Here is a 16,035-nt window from a genome sequence, read left to right on the forward strand (position 1 = left end):
GTTTTCAAGCGAGCAGTCGAGTACAGGTGAGAAGGTGGAATAATCCAATACAGCTTCTGGATTAAGAGCATGCCCTTGCAGGACGGCTGGTGGTGTTGTGGAATGATGATGAAGGTAAAAAGAGAGTAATGACAACGTTCCGGAAGCTTCAGTCACTTCGCGGGCGTGACGTGGGGCAAACCAGAGCGAGTAATGATACCTTATAATTGGAATGAAGGGGCCCGGGCCCACAGCGCTGGGTTACTGCTAGTAGATTTATCTGAGAAAGTTCATTTTAGCGGCCAGGTCATCTCACCGCACATAACACCGCCTTCTATTTTAAAATGACTGATCTTTACCTTGTACCAACCCCAACCATCTGCCTAGTCCCTGAGCTGCTATACTTCTACAGAAATTTATTTCCCTCTTAGAAATTGTTGAGATTCCCTATGTCAATCTTTCTAGAATGCTAGGCCTAGGTAGTTCTATAGGAGTAGATGCTTGGAAGACTAAATGCTTTTTAGTTACCTATCTATTGTAACAGCGGGCCCTAGATCTTAGAGCGGGAGCTTGTCGGGTTTATCTTGAGGACAGGAAGTAGGAAGTGAGTAGACAAAATAGGCCGTAGTTACTAGCAATAAAGCACTAGGAGCTATTGCTATTTGAGTTGACCACAAGGTCCTAAACCTATGGATAATGAATGCTATTATATACATGCTTGCTTTGCCTATACCGATGGATCATGAATATGGATCATAGGGATGGATTGTGGGCTCGGATCGTGGAGTTAGATCGCAGATGATCCAGTGGGGTCACATGACAGCTCCCCCTCATGAGATTTCTTGAAGCCTGGCCCTGAGAAATATCCAGTTATGATGCCCTCTTCCTCTGCCTTGTCTCCGGTATCTGTAGGCTGTGCTGTAACATCTATATCTAGAGGTTCTGCTCTAGAATCATTAGAATGTTAGTCGTATAGATTTGGACAGGATAAGTAGGCAGTTTTAAGAGAGAATTAGGTATATAGTTACACTGCTATAGGCTTCTGGAAGTGAATTTCTAGTTATGAGGCTTCTCCAGACTACTTGCTTATATCAGCTGATCATTTGTGTGGTATAACATAATCCACAAGTGAGCTGTGCACCCTCTAACATAACTACATCAACTATTTGAATTAGAAGCTATTTAACCCACCACCATGCCATCAAAAGCACACAGAAATTCAAGAAAATTAGTTGAGCAGGAGGGGAGGATCTTATTAACTATATCTGCTTTAAAAAAGTGTCAAATTTAACAAGTTTAGAAAGCAGTATATATTTGCCAAGTTCCTGAATTAACTCTTTAGTTATAACTTTAAGATAGGGTTGTAAAAATTAATAAGCATATTAATAGATATATATTAGATTCCATAGAAGAGAAGACACTTTTAAATTAAATATTATTTATAAATAAGTATAGATTATCTTTTCAATCTATAGCTATATAAGTTATAGCTAATATTTTTTTATCTAATTGTAGTTTAATCCTTTTACTTCTTTCTGTTAAAAAGAACTAAGTTTATAACTTTATTAAGTACTATACTAAGCTAAAAACTATTTTTTCTTAAAAATATAATTATTAGCATATCTATTAAACTTATATAATATATAATTATAAAATATAAAATTCTACAGAAGAATATCTATAATTTTAATAAAATAGACTTTATTATAAATTTAATTACTACTATTAAAGTAGTTATTGAAGTTAAAATATATAGTTATTAATATCTCTTATAGTTTAGTAATTATAAATAGATTATATTTATTAAATCTGTTAATATAGCTAGTTAAACACTACTATATTATATTATATTTAAAGCTATAAATTATTAGAAAGATTAGTTTTAAAAATTAAACTTATTATTTAATTAAAAAATAAGATAAGCTCTAATAAATAAACTACTAATAAAATTAAACTTTAACAGCTTTAAAATTTTATTTACAGCTATATACATAAAAAGAAAATATTAAATATTGACTATAAATAAATATAGAAGCTATTTTATAATTTAATTTAATTAAATACATTTAAAGAATAATATTATACTAATTTATATATTAGCTTATTTATTCTATTTTTTACAGCTTTTTAATATTAGCTGCTTTGCAGCTATAAAGTATATATAGTAATTCAATTAAAATATAATAATAACTTAATATTACTTTAAAAAGGTAAAGTATTAAGTTATAATATACTATAATTATAAGAACTTAGTATACTTTACTACTATTAAAAAGTTAGCTTAATAACAGATTTAATAAATAGAAGAACTAGCTCTTTATAATATTAAAATTATCTACTAAAAGAGTTTAGAAAATGTTTAAGCAAATACACTTAGCTAGAGATTTAATTATTTAAAAAATAAGTCTCTACTACAATCAGCAATTTTATAGTAAGAGACTAATAGAACTCTTACTATAAATAGACAAGCTGTGCCTATACTATAACTAGAATTAGATATATAAGTAGAGAAAATTAAAAAAGTCTATAAAAAGATTTAATAGCTAAAGAACTAGAAAATATTAAAAATAATTTTAATATAATTTAAAAAAAGAAGATATTATTCTATTTTAAGAATTAGTCTATATTTCTACTAGATTATAAGAGAATCTAATTAGAGATATTTATAAAGTCTTAGTCTATAACTATTAAAGTATTAAGAAAACTATTAAGAGAATTACTTAAAATTTCTACTTTCTAGAACTGCAGAAAATAGTATAGTAGATAGTATTATAGTATAATTTTTATATTAAAAGTAAAGTAGCAAGATATACACTCTATAGACTTTTATAGAGTTTTTCTGTATTAAAAAGATTATAACAGTTTATATTACTAGACTTTATTATAGATTTACTAGAATTAAAAAAATTTCTAATTAAAGTAATTTATAGCTCTGTTTTAATTATAGTAAATAAGCTTATTAAGTATATCTACTTTCTATTTTACAGAAAATTATTTAATGTAGAGAATTTAGTATATACATTTCTATAAATTATCTTTAAAAACTACAAACTACTAGAAAAATTTATATCTAATAGAAATAAGCTTTTTATCTTAAAGTTCTGGCAAATACCCATGCCACCACCCCAACACCTACCTGTGTTGGTGCGTTGCACCACAACAGAAAATTTCACCACAACAGAAAATTTCTACTATTTTGTCAAATTTCTCAACAAGTAGATTAGTATTTAAATACATTAAATAGCCCATTAATATCACCTGGATTCTGGCTATCTCCCTGAGTATTTTCAACAGTTTCCAACCAGTCTATAGTGGTGGTTTTTGGCTTTGAAGACTGGCATTTCTGGATATAGGAAATAATCTTCTTTTATTCAGCTTCAGCATATTCAGCAATCTGATAATTTGTATCTTTAACTGTTAATAGCCCTATAGTAGGAATTCTTCTGCAAGATCTCTAAGAGTTTGGAGTGTGTGTACACTCTAGATGTTGAGAGATATCACTTTGAAGTTGGGCTGTTAATTCAGCCATTTGTATAGTACTTTGAAAGACTTAGTTAAGATGGTGTGTAAAGCTTTAATCAAGGCTAGGATTTTTATTAACAAACTTATCCAGCTTCTGAATGCTCTATTGCAGTGTACAAACTGTCTGGGGAGGAGAATTGGTTAAGATAGATTGAATTGATGGTGTTTTATCCTGTATAGTTAGAACTGGAGATGGTGACCTTGCAAGAATGTCAAGCACTTTTGAAGGATTCCATAGATATATCCCCTGATCAGCAAAGGCACTTCAGATTGTACATTGTTTGAATGTATTCTGGCAAATTTGAGGGATATCACAAAGAAAGTTGGCCTTGTTCATAGTGGATATCCCCCACTGTATATTCTTGTTGTTTTTCTTACAAAAATAGTGTTTATAGGCCTGGAAGGGCTAACCATCAAGCAGCTGGACAAGATAGATTGTATAAGGCACAAAGCAGAAGGGTATAATGTTGTTTTTCTCACAAAAATCCAGGAAATTATATGTGAGATGGGAGCCATGGCCATCCATAAGCAATAGTCTTGCTTCACCCTTAGAAACCTACTTTTCTGTATGCTGATGGAAGTGCCTGATCCAATCCATTGCAAGCTTGTCTATTGTATATCCTTTGGAAGCTGTAGCAATTTGATATTTGTCTGTATCCACAGAATAAGGAATTTGTTAATATCAATATTCCAGTTGATATTTGCCCTTGAAGATGAAGTATAGAGGAAGGACAGTATCATTGGCTGTAATACATTTAATAGCTGTTAAGGATTTATTTATTTCACTAGTCATAATGCCTCAGGAGGCTCATATAGGGTTGGAAGTGACAATTTTTTGAGATTTCCCCTGCCCTAATTAAAAGCCACTTTCATTAAAGTTATATATATTCTTTGGTGGAATCCAGGCTATATATGGCTCTAAGAGATCAAACCAATATGTTAGAATACTGATATCTTCTGCCCCTAGTCAATCTTTCTCAATTGGCTTCTGTTTGATAAGATGTAGGTCATCAGGAAGGCATAAAATAAACTAATATACCCAGGTTTCCCCTATATATGGAGTTGGATTAGATAAAGCATTCCTCTGTAAAATCTGGTTTGCACAGCACTCAATCATCTTTAATATAGATGGTGAATGTAGGGAATCAAGCTATTAAATCCAGTGAATAATTGCCTTTTTTTGCTGGTTATCTAATATCTTATTGTGTGTGATATAGGCAGTTTTTGATGGCTAATCCTTGAAGTGTTTGCAAAGCTATCTATAAGACATATCAAATTCTTATACTAATATGGAAAATTTTGGTTTTTTTTGATATAAAGCCTTTTGTAAGGCTTCCTTGATTCAGGATTTAATTTTATCTGGCAATTTTGGCATTGTGGTTGTTGAAAAAATTGATAAAATAGTAGAAATTTTCTGTTGTGGTGAAATTTTCTGTTGTGGTGCAACACACCAACACAGGTAGGTGTTGGGGTGGTGGCACAGGTACTAATTTACTAACTTAGCACTAAATATAAGCTCTTAATAAAAGCTTATTTTCAGACTAATAGGCAGACAGAACAGATAAATTAGACTTTAAAGCAATACTTATACTTCTATATTAACTACTAATAAAATAACTAAATAAAACTTCTATCTTTAGCTTAGTTTATCTATAATAGTATTAAAAATAAGATAACTTAGAAATTATTATTCTATACTAACTATAAATTTAAATTAACAGTTTACTAGAAATATTAATAGACAATTTATATATCTTTTAAAATAAAAGAGATATAATAACTTTAAAAACTTCTAATAATTTATAGAAAACTATAATAATTGTAAAAAAACTTTTTAAAGAATTTTATCTTTAAAATTCAGATTATTTAAAGCTAGAGAATCTACAGTTTTAGAAAAAAATAAAGCATTTAAAAAAATGCTAGAATAGTATATAAGAATAATTTATAAAAGATTTAGTAGAAAAGTTAAAATAGTTTAAATCTTTATTAGAGAAAGAGAAGAGAGCTGCACTTAAACTCTCTGAATATATCTACTTAAAAAACTACTTATTCTCTAAAAAATTAGATTAGCTGCAGTCTTTAACTACTTTAACTATTTAAAATTTTTAACTGTTTTTACTTTTCTCTAAAGTATTAGCAAGCTATAATAGTAAAGTAGATTATACTATTTGTAAACTTAATATAGATAATTATATTTTTTTAAAATAGATTTAGAACTATTTACTTTTTTTACTTTATTTTATTAATTACTTGTTTTAACTGATTGACTAAAAGACTTAGTTAAGAATATAAAGCAGAGAACTAGCTATCTACAGTTAATATCTAATAATTTAATATTATTACAAGCTGTTAGACTCTATTAAACACACTTCTTATAATAAAAATAATTAAAATTTATCTTGCAAATAATCTTTAGCTTATCTTTCTTTTATCTAGTTTAAAGTAATAAACAGAAACTGCAAGAAATAGACATCTTGTTATCTAGTAAATTAATCTTATTAGCTAATACAAGTCTTTTATAATGCTTAGCTAAGATAGAATTAGACTACTTGCACTTAAAAGATATAATAACACAGAACTTACAGTAAAAAAGAAGAAAGAAATTAAACTGCATAGTTACTACAGTTTAATTATAAACTAATCTTTAAAAATTTTTAAGATAAAGAGTAGTATTACAGCACAGTTTAGAGATTATTAATAAGAGAAAGTTATATAATTAGACTAAATTGTCTACAATTTATTTTTATTTTTATAATTTATTTTTATAATTTATTTTTATAATTTATTTTTATAATTTATTTTTATAATTTATTTTTATAATTTATTTTTATAATTTATTTTTATAATTTATTTTTATAATTTATTTTTATAATTTATTTTTATAATTTATTTTTATAATTTATTTTTATAATTTATTTTTATAATTTATTTTTATAATTTATTTTTATAATATTTTTAAGCAGAAATACTTTTTAACTATAAAATTAAAACTTTATAGTTAACTTAAATAACAATTTTAATAGTAATATTGCTAGTAATAGTTTATTTATTTATCTTTTTCTCTTACTTTCTATTCTTAAAATAAACTTAACAAGCTTTTATTTAAGAAATTTTAGATCTGCTATTATACTTTTAATTATATTAATAAGCTAAAATTTTTTATAGCTTATTTAGAAGTCTGTAAAATAGTTTTAAAGCTAAATAATATATAGAATAACTTTATATCTACTAAAATAGTTTTATTTAATTTAGATTAAATTATTTAATAACTTAATATATAGTTTATTAAAACTTCTATTTTATTTAGAAGCTAAGCTAGCAATTAGTCTATTTAAATATTAAAGATTTTATATAATATTACTAAATTAAAGTATTAATTTATAGTAATTAAGATCCTTTAAAGTAATATTTAAAAATTTTCTTAGTCTAATAGATACAGCTTTAAATTAGCTTATTAAAGAATACTAATTAACTATAAATAGTGTAGTTCTGCTTTTAAAGAAAAATTATAATTTAAGAGCTATAAATATAAAGAAACAGAAAAAAAGCAAGTAATTAAGAAAGCAGATAGCTTATACTAGTGGTCTATCTATACAGAAAGGCCAAGAGCTTATAAAAGCTAGGAATCAGACTTCAGAAGCTTTAGCTGCAGCAGCTACAGCAGCTAGAGAAGCAGCCCCCCCAGCTTCTTTATACTGCCAGTGTGCCTTATCAAAGTGCAGTAATTGTGATATAATAGGGCACAGAATAGTGCAGTATCCTACTCACATTAATATATAATTTCTTTTGTATATAATTGATGTTTTGGATGGGTTGAATAGCTTCAAATTCAAATAGTTGATGCAGTCGCATTGGGGGGGTGTGCAGCTTGGTTGGGTGCGCAGCTCACTTGTGGATTACATTATTGTTGGCCTGAGGCCGGAAGTGGCAAAAAACCACTTAACACGCGTCGTGACCGCGACACTTGCATAGACCACGCGTTTCCTCCCACATCTACCGTCTTTGTCATCCACCTTTTTCCCTACCAATTGCTTATCAGCCTGGTAGTACATATCTTGAGACTGTCATTTTTTTTGAATCTGCTGAATTCCTTATCATGAAACTTTTTTTACTGTTTCCCAAGTTACAGTGACTTTTTGAGTATCTCGGATCTTCAATCTTGAGGTGACCCCATCTGTCACCACAGTGATAGTCCCTCATGGCCTCTGAAGCAGCATCCCATGTTTCTGTTGGAGCTCTCAGGTACTATTTTATCTATCACACAACATAGTAGTGGTATTTTGCTGGGCTAACTCGTCTGTACTATAGCGCCATCTTTGATAATACGAAGGTTGCTGAGCGGGAGCCTATTGTCCAATGTGTCCAGATTAAACCATTGCCGCCTCAGCAAAACAATCAGGAGCGTTATAGAGCTGTATTCAGTGACATCTCCAACTATGTTCAGACCATGCTTGCAACACGTAAGCGGCCTCACCTACTCCCCCTTTCCTGAAAATGACTTTGTTTTGGCAAGCACATCTGACAACCTGCCCTGCCTCTCTAGAAGCAAATCATTTTGTGACAGATGGACTCCTTCGCAAAGGCTGCTTTGTTCGGCTAAAGTCATTTCAAGCCAATTCGGTGAAGGGCAAAAAGTTTGTTTTCTTAGATATTTGGCTGAGCCTGCCACTGACTTTGACAGGATCCTTATAATCCTAGATCTCGAAGTTCTTACAGAGCTTGGCGAGTGTGACAAAATTGGGGAACCCAAGCCTTTGGAGACCAAAGCTGAGGAGGAGAGGGTCCATCCGACTACGATCTCCAGCAATGGCTTTTATGGCTCGAAACTTCAGAGTCCACAGCCACAGCCACGCGGTGGCCTGCATCAAGAGCGCACTCTTTCATCAGCTTCAGCCCATGCTACCATATATCCTATCGAAGCAATTTCTCCATACTCCCACAAATGGACAATCAAGGCGCGGTGCACACACAAGTCAAATGTTAAAACCTGGCACAACAGAAACGGGGAAGGCAAACTCTTTAGCGTCAATCTTCTAGATGACAGTGGTGAGATACGCGCTACTGGTTTCAACGATCAGTGTGATATGCTCTATGATATATTTCAGGAGGGGAGCGTCTACTACATCTCCAGCCCCTGTCGTGTTCAGATGGCGAAAAAACAGTTCACGAACCTCAACAATGAGTATGAATTGACTTTTGAAAAGGATACTATTGTTGAAAAGGTAATTCGATGATTTCTATGGACATGAATATCCGTCGTTTCACAGCTGATCGGAAAGTTTAGGCAGAAGAACAAAATGACGTCCCACAAGTTCGATTTAACTTTACAGCCATCGGTGACTTACAATCAGTTGAAAAGGATACGACCATTGATGTCATTGGAGTGCTAAAGGATGCTGGGGAGACAACCCAGATTATCTCCAAGACGACGAACAAGCCGTACGATAAACGCGAGCTCACCCTTGTTGATAATACTGGATTTTCTGTTCGCTTAACTGTTTGGGGCTCTACTGCGACAAACTTTGCGGTCATGCCAGAATCCGTCATTGCGTTCAAAGGAGTCAAGGTATCGGATTTCGGAGGCAGAAGTCTTAGCTTACTGAGTTCTGGTTCCATGACCGTCGACCCAGATATTGAAGAGGCGCATAAACTCAAAGGCTGGTATGATGCACAGGGTCGTTCTGACATCTTTACCTCGCATGCTTCAGTGTCTAGTGCACTGGGTGCTACTTCTGGGAAGCTAGACCAATTCAAGACTATAGCACAGATCCGAGAGGAGCAGTTGGGCATGTCTGAGGAGGCCGATTTCTTTTCATTGAAAGCGACTGTTGTCTACATAAAACAGGACAACCTCAGCTACCCCGCCTGCCTTTCAGAAAAATGCAACAAAAAGGTGACAGAGCTTGACCCCGGTCAGTGGCGGTGTGAACGCTGCGATAAAACCTATCCCAGGCCGCAGTATCGCTACATAATGCTCATAAATGTTAGCGATCATACCGGACAGCTCTGGCTCAGTTGTTTTGATGAAGTAGGAAGGCTTATAATGGGCATGACAGCGGATCAATTGATGGATATTCGCGAAAATGACAGCAAGGCAGCGGGTGAAATATTTCAAAATGCTAATTGTCGAACGTGGAACTTCAGATGCAAGGCTCGAACCGACCATTTCGGTGATCAGCAGCGGTAAGTGGGGACTAGACATGATGTCTTCAGGAAACATGCAGCAGGAACCCAGCTAATCGTCTCTTAGTGTCCGATATCAGGTTTCATCTGCTAGACCTCTCAACTACTCCGAGGAAGCTTCGCATCTTGCAGACTTGATCAAATCGTACAACATTAACTAAAGGGATGCGATTTGTCCATTATTGTCTTCTACAGCGCTTTTCGGAAGGTCTCATCGAACCAAAGCGCTTCTGTCATTTGATTCCTGACGTGCCGAGATTGATGCAATGTTCTTTTTTTTTTTTTTTTTTTTTTTTTTTTAGCATGGCTTTCCAAAGGTCCAGTCTCAAGAAAGCCCTGACAGTCTTGATTATCGCAAGGCTTTGACAGCAAGGGTTTTAAGTCTGTTCATGGTTTATTTATGAATATGGTGTCGAGAAAACTAAGTGAATGATTTTCTGTGTCGAGTCGAGTGTCCATTATGCTCAAGTTAGTGAACTAATGCATCTATTTCTAAGTTGGTGCTGGCCAGACATCTAGACTCGATGTTATAATATCTGATTAAGCGATTTTGCATTTTACTACAATTTCTATGATACCGAGAAAAGAAGTTCCTCTGGAGAACTTCTGGAACCTAGGTACCTATACTCCCAAGTATCCATTGGATTTACCCAAGTGGGTCCCTGCTACAGTAGCATAATCAACCACCGAGCGACAAATACCACTGAGCAACAAATTTTGCTCCATCCTACCACTTCTTTTTTTCAATGTGTTATTTTATCACCACCACTATCTAAAATGCCTTTATCTCAAGAAAACCAAATTCAAATGGCTATTGTAGCTTATAAAAATCAAAAAGTTAAATTAATACTGAAGGCTGCAGAGATTTTTAGAGTGTCTGAGGCTACCCTTTATACTCACCTTAAAGGAAGACAACCATGTGCAGAAACACATACTAATAGTCATAGATTAAAGACTATTGAAGAGGAAACACTTATTCAGCAATTACTAGAGGCAGATAAATAAGATTTTCCAATTTAGTTAGAGTTTCTGTATATAATAATATAAATATTACTTTATAAGCATCTACAGAATTCTACTGCAGTTATTAGTATTAATTAGATTTATAAATTTATTAAGCACTATTCTGAGCTGCATACAAGATATAATTAAAGAATTATATACTAGTATATAAAGCAGAAGAATTTAAAAATTATAATATTATAGTTTTAAACTATATATATAGCTATTCAGAAATATAATATATATAAAGATAATATCTAGAATTTTAATAAAACTATCTTTATAATAGAGCTCTGCTTAATCTTTAAAGTTATTATTATAGTAGAATATAGTGAAAGGTCTTATATAGTTATTTAGAGAAACTATAAATAAATTATAATTATTAAAACTGTAAGCTTAAAGAGAATTTATATACTATTAGTAATTATCTTAAAAATAGTATCTTAATAGACTGCTTAGTATTAAAAATCTGCACTTTCTAAAAATTAGTAAATTATAACTAGTAAAAATAGCTAAATAATAAATAAAATAAATCTTTATTAATTAAAAAAAATATTTAAACTATATTTTAAGTACTATATAACTAGTACAAAATAGTTGCTTATTCTTAATAACTATAGTAGCTATTTAACTGCAGAGTTTAATACTTTCTATAAAAAGAATATAATTATCTATTTTTATATATTTGTATATATCTTTTATCTTCTATAATATTTCTGGCAATAACTATATTAATAAGAAAGATTTTCTATCTTTATATTTATTTGCTTATGCAAAAGTATTTACTTCAGATAATATATATAAAGACTTTATAGAAGCTGCACTTAAGCTATTTAATAAAGAGTAAGTTCTTATAAAAATTATCTTTTAGCTTTATATACTAACACTATTAGCTTTAGTTAAAGACTTAGTTTTCTCTACTTTTTAAACTTCTTAAAATTCTTATTAGCTGAATTATAAGATTTGCAGCTTATAAAAAAGTTTTAGTATAAGAAAGTAAAAGCTTTTTAGCAGTTTAATATTTTATATTTATTATTTTAAAAAGATTATATAAATAGTAATAAATATAAATCTTTTTTTTAAATAAAATTAGAACTCTATAAGCTAAGACTAAGTAGAAAATTAGAAAGAAGATAAGAAGATATATTATTCTAGATAATAATACTCTTTTATCTGTATAAAAAGGCCAAAATTGTATTCAGCAGCTTAATACATAGCTTAATAAGCAGCTTGATAAGCCTATATCTATAATGTAATCAATCACCAAGTGAAACAGATCACTGAGCAAAACACCCCACCAAACTACACAACACACTCATCAACTTCAACCATCAAAATGCCACACAAAATAGCAGATTCAGCAGTTTATTAAGAGGGCCATATCTTGCTTGTAATTAAAGCTTTTAATAATAATTAATTTAAAAGCATATAGACTGCTGCACAGACATATAATATGCCATATTCAACACTCTACCACTGCCTATATAGGTGTACTGTATATGTAGATACAATACTAAATAACAAAAAGCTTACTATCACTGAAGAATCTATACTTATCAAATGGACATTATTAATAAACCAATAGGGACTACCACCACAAATTATTATTATATAAGATATGGTCAGTCTATTACTATCTAGCTGATTAAATACACCAGCTACTATTAGCTAATATTAGATCTGAAGATTTATCAATCACCACTATAAGCTTAAATCCAAATATAGCTGCAGATATGATCATTAATAGGCTCTATATAAGGATCCAAAGCTTATTAAAGAGTAATTTCAGCATATTCTGGAGGCTATATAAAAATATAGTATTACTAAACAGGATATCTATAATTTTAATAAGACTGACTTTTTAATAAGCATAATATCAACAGTAAAGATTGTTACTGACTCTGAATCTAGAGGCTGGCCTAAAGTAATACAACCAGGGAATTAAGAATGGATAACTGTGATTAAGGCAATCAATATAGCTGGCTGGGCCCTGCCCCTAATGATCATCTTTACTGGCAAGAATCACCAATCTAATTGGTATTCAGATCTACTAAAGGGCTGGGCAATTGGGACTAGCAATAATGGATAGACCACCAATAAGCTAGGGATGCTTTGGCTAAGAAATGTCTTTAATAAGCATATCAAAGCTTGTATAGCAGACAGATATTATCTGCTAATTCTTGATGGCCATAGCAGCCATATATCTGCTGAATTTAATCAATTCTGTACTGAGAATATAATCATTCCTCTATATTTATCACCACATTCTTCACATCTATTACAACCACTTAATATTGCCTGCTTTGGGCCATTAAAACATATATATAGGCAGCAAACCCAGATCTATATGCAGTATAGCATTAATCATATTAACAAGAAGAATTTTATCACTATCTACCAGTAAGTATGCCTGTGAGCTCTGACTGCATCTAATATATGTAGTGGATTTGCTGCATCAGGCCTGATTCCATATAAGCTAGAGCAGATGCTTGACCAGCTTCATATTTAATTGAAAATACCTACACCATCAGGCACATCCCATAGCAATCAGTCATCTAGCTGGACTGCTGAGACACCAAAGAATGCTAGGAAGCTTAAGAAGCAGTCAGAGCTAATCAAGCATCTTTGGCAGCAGCATATATAAAGTCCTCCCAGTCCAATTAGTTAAGCAGTTGATCAAGTGGTCAAGGGCTGCCAAATTATAATAAATAATGCAGTGCTTTTAGAGCATAAAATCAAGCAGCTATATATGGCTAATCAACATTAAAAATATAAGCAAAAGATAGCTAGATCCTATATTGCTACTGGGGGGATTTTAACTGCTGAAGAAGGCCAGCAGCTTGCTCAGCAAGCTGCAGAATTGCAGGCAGAGGCAGCTGACCAAGCTGATATGCAGCCTAAAAGACATGCATCACCGCAGTGCAGCAACTGCAATATTCAAGGTTATACTAGGGTTAGCTGCCCTAGTAAATAGGCAATTATTTTACATGTAAATAGCTTTAATTTAGGGGTGGTGTAGTGAGATAATTAGATATCTAATAATAATGGTGTTGGTGGGTGTTTCACTTGGTGATCTGTTTCGCTCGGTGATTGATTACGTTATCTTAATAGTGAGCTCCACAACACTGCAGTGGCTGTGAAACTATTAAATATATTATAAGGAATTATCCTAATAAATAGCCATATATCCAACTACTAGATAGTCTAATTTAATTGTATTAGTGGTTAAAAAGCTTCAAAATTATAGTAGATGTGGCAAAAATTTGTCACTTAGTGGTATTTGTCGCTCAGTGGTTGATTATGTTAAGTAGCGGGGTATCTACTATCGATGTCACGTGACATCGAGGAGGGGTCTGAAAAATCCTATCTTTTTACCTTTTTTTCCCTTGAACGTCTCGTTTCCGTGGTGTCGCAAAGGCAAAAGCTCAAAATCTAAGTCACCAAACGACGCCTGAGACCCAAGTTGTATTGTGAATCTGCCGCACTCGCTTTGAAACTTCTTTCAACTTGGCAGCATCGAAAGCAATATCTACAAAAAGTGCTTTCCGTATTATTGCTTGTCCCTCTGCTAGAGTTATTTAGTAGACATGGAGAAGACGATGAGAGCAATTGGTTGGTCTCCTTCGCAGGAAACGGGTCGCCTACTTTGCACTCACATCTCATAGGCATTAAAGGAGGGAAGGGACCTGCAGATGCATTGTTCATCGATAACATCCCTATTCCTGTTCCTGGAAAGAACCAGGCTTTGGTCAAAGTCAAGGCATTTGGACTGAACCGAATGGATCTTCTGCAGCGTGAGGGCAAATATCCAGTTCCCCCTCAGGCACCCAGCACGATGGGAGTCGAGTTTTCTGGAATAGTCCAAAGTTTTGGCGATGACGCCGAGCAAGACTTCAAAATTGGGGATGAGGTATTTGGTTTGGCTTATGGAGGTATGCCGCTGTATGCACAATCGCGGCCTTAAGACCTCCATTGCTTACTGACCTTCAGGTGCTTACGCGGAATATATCGCTGTCTCGACACACATGCTTGTGCATAAACCCCCTGAGCTCTCTTGGGAAGAGACTGCTGGCATACCTGAGGCAGGCAATACTTCTGGTTGTGGTCGTTTCTCTTACTAATGTTGTCAGCAGACATGGATAACTGCCATTCAAGCGATGTACTTGATCGGCGAATTTGAACCCGGAAAGTCAATTCTCTGGCACGCCGGTGCCTCATCGGTTTCCATAGCTGGAATTCAACTCTCGAGAGAAAACAATGCTCGTGCCATCTATGTAACTGCAGGTTCTCAAGAAAAGATTGATTTCTGTGTGGGCGAGCTGGGGGCCACTGCTGGGTTCAATTACCGCACAGATGACTGGGCTGCAGAGATCCAGAGAGCAACTGCGAACCAAGGAGTTGACTTGGTTATAGATTTCGTTGGTGCCACTCATTTCCAAGGGAATCTCGATGTCGCTGGTCGAGACGGCCATATTGTTCAGCTTGGGCAGATGGGTGGTTCGACACTTCCAGCCGGTGTGGATATCAGTGGGTTTATAAGGAAGAGACTGAGGCTTGAAGGTAGTACCCTGCGCAGCCGTGACGAGCAATACCAGAAGAGACTGCGGGATTTACTCGTTGAGCATGCGATGCCAAAGTTCAAGGATGGAACTTTTAGGGTATTCCTGGAAAAGGTTTTCCCATTTGAACAAATCGTCGATGCCCATAAGTTGCTTGAGAGCAATCGGACTAAAGGCAAAATCATCTGTACAGTCGATTAGTCGTTGCTGCATAACTTAATTATTTCCCAGGCCGTTATTTACTCGCACATACTATGGCAAGGACTTACGGTTGCCTTTTATAATAGAAATATTCATTTATGCATTGTATAGGCCATACGACGCACTTATGTTCCGCCTCTCAGAGCTTGTGTTAGCGCACAGGCTACGTTGGATCAGGGTAAAACTTCAAGAAAAAAAAAGGGCTGATCTGATCAATCGAAGGAATCCAGTCAAGTTATCAATATTAATGTGCAAAGAAATAGACATCTGAATGCCCGTGAGCAGGCATATACATATAATCTGGGTGGTATTCTGCTTTGCATTTTTAACTGTTTATCTGATCAAAGGTCCTAATTCCCCCTTTTCTCCTTCCAAATTCGGGGGATAAAATCCCTACATAGGACTACTTAGATGCCTAGGCCGGGTCAGAATATGTTCTGAGTTCGATTCGAGGCACCTCCAAGGCAGCGGGGCGGAGATTGCCGTATTCTACAGCTTGCTAGGGCAGCGGAATATTCTTTCTAAGGCGACTTGCACCCGTACTGCAAATCTACCTTTTTTCCTAAGTGCAACGTAACGTCGATGTGGG

The 16,035-nt window shown here is 33.5% G+C and overlaps 2 protein-coding genes across 2 annotated transcripts; both read left to right on the top strand.

Moving 5' to 3' along the window:
• Nucleotides 1-7,699: 7,699 nt before the first annotated feature.
• On the top strand, nucleotides 7,700-9,845 carry VTN00DRAFT_4571 (uncharacterized protein; the record flags this gene model as incomplete). The annotated part of the gene is made up of 6 exons (XM_069431009.1): nucleotides 7,700-7,743; nucleotides 7,810-7,961; nucleotides 8,045-8,135; nucleotides 8,183-8,723; nucleotides 8,786-9,684; nucleotides 9,752-9,845. The coding sequence occupies 6 exons, from the start codon at nucleotides 7,700-7,702 to the stop codon at nucleotides 9,843-9,845; spliced, it is 1,821 nt and encodes a 606-aa protein (XP_069290087.1).
• Nucleotides 9,846-14,273: 4,428 nt separating this feature from the next.
• VTN00DRAFT_4572 (uncharacterized protein) lies at nucleotides 14,274-15,446 on the top strand (the record flags this gene model as incomplete). Its single annotated transcript, XM_069431010.1, has 4 exons — nucleotides 14,274-14,298; nucleotides 14,352-14,618; nucleotides 14,677-14,768; nucleotides 14,820-15,446. 4 exons carry the CDS (start codon nucleotides 14,274-14,276, stop codon nucleotides 15,444-15,446), a joined length of 1,011 nt encoding a protein of 336 aa, XP_069290088.1.
• Nucleotides 15,447-16,035: the final 589 nt, after the last annotated feature.

Source organism: Thermoascus crustaceus (genome assembly GCF_041956765.1).
Source record: "Thermoascus crustaceus strain CBS 181.67 unplaced genomic scaffold VTN00scaffold_2, whole genome shotgun sequence".
In the NCBI taxonomy this organism is placed as follows: Eukaryota; Fungi; Ascomycota; class Eurotiomycetes; order Eurotiales; family Thermoascaceae; genus Thermoascus; species Thermoascus crustaceus.